This window comes from Hemiscyllium ocellatum, chromosome 8 (genome assembly GCF_020745735.1).
Source record: "Hemiscyllium ocellatum isolate sHemOce1 chromosome 8, sHemOce1.pat.X.cur, whole genome shotgun sequence".
Taxonomy (NCBI): domain Eukaryota; kingdom Metazoa; phylum Chordata; class Chondrichthyes; order Orectolobiformes; family Hemiscylliidae; genus Hemiscyllium; species Hemiscyllium ocellatum.
Window position 1 is genome coordinate 80,589,732 of NC_083408.1, and position 10,840 is coordinate 80,600,571.

At 39.0% G+C, this 10,840-nt stretch overlaps 1 protein-coding gene across 2 annotated transcripts; it reads right to left on the reverse strand.

The window, feature by feature from the left end:
• Positions 1-327: 327 nt before the first annotated feature.
• On the reverse strand, positions 328-8,826 carry LOC132818344 (heat shock protein HSP 90-alpha). Of its 2 annotated transcripts, none has more exons than XM_060829281.1 (11): positions 8,724-8,826; positions 8,018-8,182; positions 3,917-4,283; positions 3,572-3,705; positions 3,153-3,461; positions 2,895-3,060; positions 2,581-2,771; positions 1,907-2,054; positions 1,554-1,822; positions 874-1,207; positions 328-643 (listed from the first exon to the last, which is right to left on the reverse strand). In XM_060829281.1, the coding sequence occupies exons 2-11, from the start codon at positions 8,180-8,182 to the stop codon at positions 528-530; spliced, it is 2,199 nt and encodes a 732-aa protein (XP_060685264.1). In that variant the 5' UTR covers positions 8,724-8,826; the 3' UTR covers positions 328-527. The 2 variants fall into 2 exon arrangements, with proteins under 2 accessions (XP_060685264.1, XP_060685263.1); XM_060829280.1 differs by having other exon boundaries at positions 8,643-8,757.
• Positions 8,827-10,840: the final 2,014 nt, after the last annotated feature.

Consider the following 10,840-nt stretch of genomic DNA (forward strand, 5'->3'; position numbering starts at 1 on the left):
CAAAATTGATTTGCACATAAATGCCATTCAACAAGAAAACACCCGTCCAAAAAAGATCAGCATTCACTCTTTGTGCTAACCAGAAAGACAGAACATCAGACAGAATACCAGAGGCTTCATCTTCTAAAGACCAAGAGTATTTTCTGCTATTAGTTCTGCTCTACTCGATGTTCCAACTGGCAAGGCCCCTAAGTAAACTTTTAACAAGACAGAAACCAGGGAATGTACAATTTATGGTGGGGTTACTGGATTAGAAAATAAAGGCTTATTCTAATATGTCTAAAGTGTCAAACTTGAAGAATAAATTTAATTCACACTAAAAAAAAGTAAAGGAATTTAAACTAAATGTTTATTTCAACATATGCTCAATTGTCACTTGTTTGCTAGTACTGAGTATTACAGAAAAATGCAGCATCAACTATGCTTCACAGAAGTGTGATACTGTTACAGTGGTCCATTATAGTTTTAAACAGTGACTGCAACAGCTCAAGGATGAATGAAATATCTCAGTGCTGGCTGTATTTTGTTCAGTCAACTTCTTCCATTCGTGATGTATCATCATCATCATCCCCTTCCAATGGAGGCATTTCTTCTGTATTTGTTGGACCTGCATCCTCCATGACAGGATCTTCCTCATCAATACCTAGGAGGGCAAAAAACAAGTTATTCTTCTGCATACAACAAAACCAGCAAGACATCTACAAGTTTAATCCTGTCAGATAGCTCAGTTACCATTAAGAAAAAAAAAGGTGAAAAAAAAAACATCCAACAGGAAGATTAGTCGATACTGGAAATGTTTTACATTATTTTCTTACACTGCATAAGCAGACAAAAACTGCAAAATAGCCTTTACTTGGTGGTCAAGATGCTTACCAAGACCAAGTTTAATCATCCTGTAGATGCGATTAGCGTGAGTCTGTGGATCTTCTAATGAAAAGCCAGAGGACAGCAGGGCAGTCTCAAAAAGAAGAATGACCAGGTCCTTTACTGACTTGTCATTTTTGTCAGCTTCTGCTTTCTGCCGTAGTGTCTGAACAATTGGATGATCAGGATTTATTTCCAAGAGTTTCTTAGCTGCCATGTAACCCATTGTAGAGTTATCGCGAAGTGCCTGAGCCTTCATGATTCGTTCCATGTTGGCAGTCCAACCGTAAGTACTGGTCACAATGCAACATGGAGAGGCAACTAAGCGATTGGAAACAGTTACCTGGGGATGCAAGTTAGAAAAAGGGTGATTACAGAATGAAGTTTAAAAAAAGTGACTGAACATTGCAGGCATTAGTTCCTTAAAATCAATGTACAGTTGTTTCAACAGGTGAAAATGAATGTCACTCCCAGAAGTCTCATTCAAATAATACTCCTCCAAATTCTAAAAATATTAGAACTGAAGTGGTTACTAGCCTATCTGTAAATTCATTCCAGATCCAACAGGACTGCAATCCTTTGACTCAAGCTGGTTAACAAATTTGAGCTCTGCCATCTTTAACCTTCACTCAAAGGGAATTTGGTTTTTCTAGTCTTCAATATTCTATTTTCCAAAAATTTAAACATACTTTCTCAATTTTCTTCTCCAAGATGTCCTTCATTATCTTGCACAGATTCTCAAAGTTTGCCTTCTTTTCTTCCTGCTTCTTTTTCTCCTCTTCATCTTCTGGAAGCTCCAAACCTTCCTTTGTTACAGAGACTAGAGTTTTCCCATCAAATTCTTTGAGCTGCTGCACACAGTATTCATCAATTGGCTCAGTCATGTAAATCACCTCCAATCCATGTTTTCTTAGCCTCTCCACAAAAGCAGAATTAGCTACTTGATCCTTTGTTTCACCTAAAATTTAAACAACTCAAGTGACTAATCATGTCTAGTATACATACCAGAAATCTGCATATTGTAAATGTATGCTCTACATACCAGTTATATAATAGACGTGTTTCTGGTTGTCTTTCATACGGGAGACATAATCTTTCAGAGATACCATTTCATCACCACTCACTGAAGTGTGATACCGGAGCAACTCAGAAAGTTTCTTGCGATTTTGAGAGTCCTCATGGATTCCAAGCTGAGGAGGTACGAGGGAAAAAAGAGCAAGGTTGATTATTCATGTAACTAGGGACAGGTATCTGTTACTGGAAATCAATGTCTGCTCTTGCAGATTTTGAAGCGGTGCATAAGAACAAAGTACTTTTTCTGACAAATAAAAAAAGCACGATTTCAGAGCTCCTGGGATTGTTCGCATGAAGATGCATGCTTCACTCTTAAATTCAACTCAAAATCAGTTTTATTTTTCCTGGAACTTCTACACTAAACACGCACTTTACAAGTTGAAAATATTTAAAACTTAGCTCTAGAAAAAAAAAGCCTTTGTTTGGTAGAGATGAGCAGATTTGAAAAAAAAGAGTTTGTTAACCTTAAATCCAACACAAAGATAAAAAGCACTATTGTGTCAAGTCAGTTGCAGACCTAAAAAAAAAACCAACCATTATTGACCTGCTAATGAAGCAAGTGAGAAAGTTTTGCCTTGTTCTACTATTTATAGTTAATGGATTTTGAAATGTGATGTTACATTAAAAAGCAGCAATGTTCACCTTGAGGTTTTTGGAGAATTGTTCATATAGCTTCTTGTAGTTTTCTTTGTCCTCTGACAATTCCGTGAAGAGCTCTAAGCATTTCTTGACCAGGTTTTTACGAATTACTTTCAGAATCTTGCTCTGCTGCAACATCTCTCGGGAAATATTAAGGGGCAGATCTTCAGAATCTACTACTCCTTTGATAAAATCTTGGGGGGAAAAAGTTCACACTTAAAAAGAAAACTCTCATCATAACATGACAAGTGAGAAATTACATTCACTTGATTTAATTGAGTATAGAATGTATCAGGTATTCCTGCCCAAATACTTACTGAGATATTCTGGAATTAGCTCTTCACAATTATCCATGATGAAGACTCTGCGCACGTACAACTTAATGTTGTTTTTCTTCTTTCGGTTTTCAAAGAGATCAAATGGCGCACGTCTTGGAGCAAAAAGCAATGCTCTAAACTCCAGCTGGCCTTCAACAGAAAAGTGCTGTAAAAAAAAAAAGTTAATTGACCTACTGGTTACAACAAATTTTTCAACACTTTCCATCATTGCATAGTTAGTGTTAATAGCAAACTTACTTTTACTGCCAAATGCTCCTCCCAATCGTTTGTCAGACTCTTGTAGAATTCCCCATATTCTTCATTAGTAATGTCTTCAGGATTTCTTGTCCAAATGGGTTTGGTCTTGTTCAATTCTTCTTGATCTATATATTTTTCCTTAATTTTCTTCTTTTTCTTTTTGTCACCTTCTTTCTTTTCATCTTCTTCTTCATCTGATCCAACATCTTCAATTTTTGGCTTGTCTTCTTCTTCAGCAGCATCATCCTCTTTCTTTTCTTTTTCTTCCCCTTCATCATCACTGATTTCTTTATCACGCTCCTTCTCCACCTGTTTAAAAGTTTTGCAAGTATTATTTTTCTTGTGAAAAAGAAATGACTGGGTTGATTAGACAAGTATACACATCACCAAATTTCCAGGAGTCAAAGAAAAATGCTTACAAATAAAGTGATAGGGTAGCCAATGAACTGGGAGTGTTTCTTGACAATTTCTTTGATTCTCTTTTCTTCTATATATTCCATCTGATCTTCCTTCAAGTGCAAGATTACTTTGGTTCCACGGCCAATATCTTCACCTTTTGAGAAAGCCAAACTAGTGTTAATGTTTGAACAGTACGCTGTTTATACAAGTTCATGAAATATTGTGTATGAAAGGGATGACACTGTTTAAGCAGTCAAAACTCTTGCTTTTATGAAAGATCACTTTCATAATTTTTGAAAGTATGCAAAGGAAATAAAGTTCAATTGAAGGTTATAACCTTACTTTCTGCAAAAAAAGTTACTTACCATGATCTAATCTTACTGTGAAAGACCCTCCAGCAGATGATTCCCACACGTACTGATCATCATCATTATGTTTAGTGATGACTGTTACTTTTTCTGCAACTAGGTAGGCAGAATAGAAGCCTACACCAAACTGTCCAATCATTGATATGTCTGCACCAGCTTGCAAGGCCTCCATGAATGCTTTTGTTCCAGACTTGGCAATGGTACCTAGATTGTTAATAAGGTCAACTTTGGTCATTCCAATACCAGTATCACGAATAGTCAAAGTGTGCTCCTTTTGATTTGGAACAATGTCAATCTTCAATTCTTTGCCAGAATCCAGCTTGCTTGGATCAGTTAAGCTTTCATAGCGAATTTTATCAAGAGCCTTTAAAATAAAAACAAAATCAGAATTCAACATGTTTCTTAGCTATACAATTGATTGTTAAAAGCTGCAATCAAATTCTGGGGATGTGATCAAACTTAGAGGTTTACTTTAACAAGTGTTTGAAGAAAGACAAATAGTGGTATTGTTTTCATGCAAAGTTTCTCCAAAGTGCTGAATGTTGACATGCTTTCTTTACAGCACCTCCAATAGGGTGGCACAGTGGCGAGCACTGCTGCCTCATAGCACCAGGGTCCCAAGTTCAATTCCAGCCTCAGGCGAATGGGTGGAGTTTGCACATCCTCCGGGTGCTCCGATTTCCTCCCACAATCCAAGAGATGTGCAGATCAGGTGACTTGGCCATGCTAAACTGCCCACAGTATTATGTGCATTAGTCAGAGGGAAATGGGTCTAGGTGGGTTACTCTTTGGAGGGTTGGTGTGGACTTGTTGGAATGAAGGGCCTGTTGTTTCCATACTGTAAGGAATCTAAGTTTAAAAAATTCCCTAAACTTTAGTTGGAGAAAGGCAGTTAATGTAGAAATACAAACTACACATTTCACTTGTCAAGAAGTGATCTAACAGTCAGCACGTTTTAAAATTCTGCCCGACTTGCTTGTCTTAAGTGGCAGAAAAGGGTTAATGAGTTAGCATATTTGGAGTCTACATAACCCGCTAGGTTTTACGCAAAAACTCCATGGATAAAGTGTTATGCCAACAGATCTTCATGACCTGAAGACTCTTTCCACTGTGGAATCTTGCTACACTGCACACTAGATTCGTGCTGGATTTAAGCATAGAAGACCTAAGTGGCCATTGATGGATGGTTAGGGATTCTAGGTAAAGATCTATAAGTCAGCCAGCTGGCCAGAAAAATGCAGGTGGAATTCCCTCTAAAAACAAAAATTTAGGTATGATACATAAAGGGAAGGCAAGCAAATAAACAGCAGCACAGTTATCGGAAAGAGGGGAAATAAAGACACCAAGCACATTACCATGAATACCCAAAAAGGTACAAGGGCACGAAGGTGTTGAACAGAAGGGATACTTTCCTTAAGAATCAAGGAGACTAGAGCATGATGTAGCTGCCTACTACAACATTGGAGTGAATATCAAGAAGTCTTGTTTAGTGGAGGAAAGAGGTGGCTAACGGGAGATTTTAAGTATTTGAGCCATGAAATCTACAACTAATAGCAAAGCTAGAAACTAACTGGAGTCACATTTCAAAAAGTGAAAGTGATTTGTCCATTAAGTGCTGGATCAAAGGCTGGAAGATGCGATTACTCTGGAAAGTTCTTTTGAACAGGATAAAAATGTATCAAACGTCTCCTCAGTCCAAGAGGAATGGTCCCAATATTACATTATCTGGATTGGGAAGAATGAGCCCATGTTGAGAGAAATCTGGCCTCAACTAATCAGATGAACTTTAGTCAGTTAGGTTGAAATAACTCCCTGGTTACAAATTATCTGGTCATCCTATCCTGTATTTAGCAGTGATCAGATGAGAACTTCAATACAGGACTTTTCTAGCACTATAGGGATGCAAGCTTAGATTGGATCAACCTGTGACCCGAGTGGAATCAAGGTAGATTTAGGTGTTCCAATCCAGCCATACTATGCAACATGTAGCAGACCCTGTCTACGCACACTAAGTTTCTAGATGGCTTCAAGATTTTCAGTTGAGTGGGGAGCTATACGACATGGTGGTACATCCAAAAAAAAGTGTTAAGATGGTCCTCACTATAAGCCAGAAAAAGCAGTCTAAATCATTTGCTCTCTCCCATAAAGGAATGATGGAAATCTGTTGGATACCACTAATACTTCCAAAGAGTCACTAGTGGAGATAAGTATTTTTTTTTTATTTTTGCACAAGATAGTCTTGCAAGAGCTGAAAACGTGTTGCTGGTTAAAAGCACAGCAGGTCAGGCAGCATCCAAGGAACAGGAAATTCAATGTTTCGGGCCAGAGCCCTTCATCAGGAATGAGAAGGTGCCAGGCAGGCCAAGATTAAAAAGGTAAGGAGGGACTTGGGGGGGGGGGGGGAGGGGCAATGGAGATATGATAGGTGGAAGGAGGTCAAGGTGAGGGTGATAGGCCAGAGTGGGGTGGGGGCAGAGAGGTCAGGAAGAGGATTCCCTTGAATCCAGCACCGCCCTCCTGACCTGCAATCCTCTTCCTGACCTCTCCGCCCCCACCCCACTCCAGCCTATCACCCTCACCTTGACCTCCTTCCACCTATCACATCTCCATCGCCCCTCCCCCAAGTCCCTCCTCCATACCTTTTACCTTAGCCTGCTTGGCACCCTCTCCTCATTCCTGATGAAGGGCTCTGGCCCGAAACGTCGAATTTCCTGTTCCTTGGATGCTGCCCAACCTGCTGTGCTTTAACCAGCAACACATTTTCAGCTCTGATCTCCAGCATCTGCAGACCTCACTTTTTACTTGACAGTCTTGCAAGATCAATACATGTTCAGTTCCATCAAGAACAGCAGTCATCACAAGTTAGACTGCTGCTGACTTCAAACTGCATTATTTTATGTAGCATTAGAATGTAGGAAATAGTTTTTGTAACTCCATGTCTCATTGGAGAGAGATTGTTCACGGACATTAAACAAGTCCATGGAATCAATCTAAACATTTAGAAAGCACTTAAGACTGACAGGCTATAGATTACATGATAACTGCACCAAGATGATAGGTTCACTATCTACCCTGTGATAGAATGTGAACAAGTTTTCCAACATCTTGAAATTCACCACTGTCCCTAAATTATGGAACTAGCCACAAATTAACCCATAGTCACTGGTAATGATCAGAAGCTGGTTGTGTTTGGAGTAGCTCTTTTAATTGAAGTTTCAAAGCCTCGTTAGATTTTAAAAAGTTTATTCAACTCCCAATAAAGGTACACTGGGAGATTTTGCTGCTCCTCAGATACTGCCTGAACTGCTGTGCTCTTCCAACACCACTAATCCAAAATTTGGTTTCCAGCATCTGCAGTCATTGTCTCACTGGATAAAAACAGATGACTCAAGCTACAGGAGGGAATCTGAAGCTTCCAATTTTAAATGAAACATTTGTTCAGAGCTTCAACGATAACTAGGAATGAATAATTGACCATTTGGGATGCTGGTGTTGGACTGGGTGCACAAAGTTAAAAATCACAACACCAAGTTTAGTCCAATAGCTCTTGATGAAGGGTTTTTGCCAGAAACGTCTGCTCCTCATATGCTGCCTGACCTGCTGGTGTTTTTCCAGCAACACTAATCAAGACTGTGGTTACCAGCATCTGCAGTCCTCACTTTTGCCTATAGTCCAACAGGTTTAATTGAAAGCACTAGCTTTCTGAGCACTACTCCACCACAACCACCTGATGAGATTAATACTTTACTTTCCACAGTCTGGAATTCTTTTACTAAAGAAAAATGATAACTAACATCTCACATTCAGATACCAAGGACACTGCTATCATCTTTCAGGTATTCTACAACATATTATTTGTCTATTGTGATCATATCCATCCTTGGAAGGTGGAAAAAATTCTGCTTACAGCTTCTAGAATATTCTCATGATACCACTATTCAATTGAGATCATGTTGCGAAAGTAGATTAGATAGAAATAGATCAACATCTTGAAGTCAGAAGTGACATTAAAGAACTTTATTGACAGTGTTAAACCACGGTCAAAGATATGAAAGTGAATCTTGATAACTAAAATAAGTAAAAAAAAAAGTGACTTACATCAGAGGAATTGGAGATAAGTTCTCTCAGAAATATTTCTTTGTTGGAATAAAATGTATTAATGATCAGAGACATCAATTGAGCAATTTCCGCCTGAAAGGCGAAAGTCTCAGTTTCTTCCTCCATCGGCGCATCCTGCGTGGTTGGTGGAATTTCTTCAGGCATCTGTTGTTAATGTAACGAGAAAGTAAAATAAGGTTTGATGAACAAGTTAAGAAAACAAACGAGTACTACTGAAACGAAAATCGGGGTAAATAGTTGAATTTTGTGGTAGAAGCAGAGTGTCTCCACATGCGCAGGCTGACTCCACCCACTAGAACAAGCTTCTAGAAAAGTCTAAGGGTTACCAGAAGGCTTAGCGCGGTAAAAACGCGTTGACAATGGACCGATAGTAATAAGTGAATCGTTCGAGAAAAATAATAAAACAGCTTTTCCATTTAAAAAACTTTTTCACTTTAAGAAAACAAAAATCATTCTTCTAGAACATTGGGTAAATCGATTCTGTGATCTGAAATTAAATTTAATTGATTCGAAAGAAAAAAATAAATTAAACTGAACAGCCTAATTAAAAGCCCGAGCTACTAACATCAAACTCTGCTAATTACCCATTACCACTTTTTTTTACCTTCCTTAAACACTCTCGCGTTCCGCGATTCTTTTAACAATGAACAGCACAACCTCTCCGACTGTCTACTACAGCTCGCACCTTAGGTAATGCAGGCAGAAAAGGCGGCGAACCGGTTTTTATATGGCGCCTCGTCTTCGCCAGAATCGAAGTTCGAGAAACATCTCGAACCTTGGTCGGGGCTTTGCACAGATTGACAGTGGCAGTGGCCAATGGGGAGCCAGAGCGTGTGGCGTTCCAAATCGGAGCGGGCCATTCAGCGGTTGGAGGGCGGGGAGTGCGCTGCGTGGCGGCCGGCAATGCGGAAAGCCCTTGAATGAGGCGCAACCCGTGAAGTTGCTGGAATTTTCTGAGCCGTTTCGAGATGAGAATGAGGTGACGTCTTCATCACAGACTGAATATAAAATGAACAGTGCTTCTCAAAAAAAGTATCGCAACGAAACATGTTACTAACATAACAGTTCTGAATACGTAAAGCGTAATCTGAATTTAAATTCTTCTTAAAATGACTTCGAGTTTGAAATACCGTGATCGTTAATATCTTATGAAAGTAAGTCGTTTAAAATAATCGGTGGCCCAGATTGGTTCTGCTTTAAAGCTGTTTAAAAATCAATTTTTTAAATCCATCTCGATTGAGTGTCCCAATCGACAGTTAAACTGGTTAAATTTCATATTTTAATACAACAATGTCCACGATGATGTCCACGAGACACTAGATCCTCGTGGATTGAGCTTGCAGCCCCATCACCACTGATATATAATATCAATAGACAGAGGAAAGGAGGATAATTATGGATGAGAGAAGGGGAAGGGCAGCTTCCCCTTATTTGACAAACTGGCAACTGGCGCGGCAATGTAATGGTTACTTTAAATTCAGATTCTGGAACATTCTTTCAGGAGCTAACATTCAGTGTGACAGAAGCTTCTGGAGCGTAATTAACACGATAATGCTTTCTCTCAGGGCATTAGGGATGTTAAGTTACACAATCTGTAGGTAGCAACATCTCCCCATCCACCTACGCAAACACGCTGCTTTGAAATCAACCATCCTCTAAATCGAGCCTGATTAATGGCTTTAAAAATTAAGAAAATCGGCAATTACATCATGCAATAAAATGATTTTTAAAAACCTGTCACTGCCTGGTTATACACGGTAATGATGAGTATATTAACAGACCACAGTGGAAAACAGGGTAAAATTTTCAAATTTTGAGTGTACAGCCCTCTCAATTTTTCCATTTGTTTTGGGTGTCTTGCAGAAAAGTGATAGGAAACTCACTGTTGTGAACAAAAATTGCAAAAAAGTCATCTATAGAAAAATTGTTCCATTGATAAAGATTATGGAAAATAAAGAACATAAAAGCATGAAGACCACTGGCAATCTGTGTTCTGTGGGATGACCATAGTGGAACATTCTTACACCAATTAGCAGAGTAAGGTTAAGGCTGAAAGGTGCACTATGGCATGATGAGACAACACAAGTAATAAAGCAAGTTTCTCTGTTAAGTGTTATTATGACAGGATTGGGACAATAAATATTTGGGACATGACATTAAAATATCTAATTAATAGTAGAGTCAGCTTGAGGCAGGAGACTATTGTAACAGATGGAATATTTATCATGACAGGTTAGTCTGCAATGGAAGATCTTGTAGTAAAGTTAGCGATAAATATCTAACCGTGACATTAGAATAACATTAAGTAGAATGTACAACTAAAGAGAAATTGGGAACTAACATCACTGGTTTATTGTGTAGTTAGAATGAGGTACTTTGATTAATATAGTTGGACATGCTGGTAAGCTAACAGAAACATGATAAAAAAAATAAAAATCCACTGACCTTGAGATTCGTGGACATTCGAGAATCTGCTTTCTCAGTGTCACAGTTTTTTGTTTGCAAATAAAAGACCTATTTCTTGAAGAACTCTGCATCTACTGGTGGTTCTCTATATTTTCTCCACAACAAATTTGGTGCTGCGCGCAGGGTCATGCAGAGACCCACCTGGACAGAGGGCAGCAGCAACAGGGCGCTTCTTGGTCCACCAGGGGCACTCCCGAGACTGACAGAATAAGGGTACCCAACAAAAAAAAGTTAGCAGTTTTGCTGTGAATTCGGACTATATCCTGTTGGCTTTGAATTGTCCTTAAGGACTCAGAGGTGCAGGAACCTGCCGGAGAGTCTTTCCGATCCAAGATA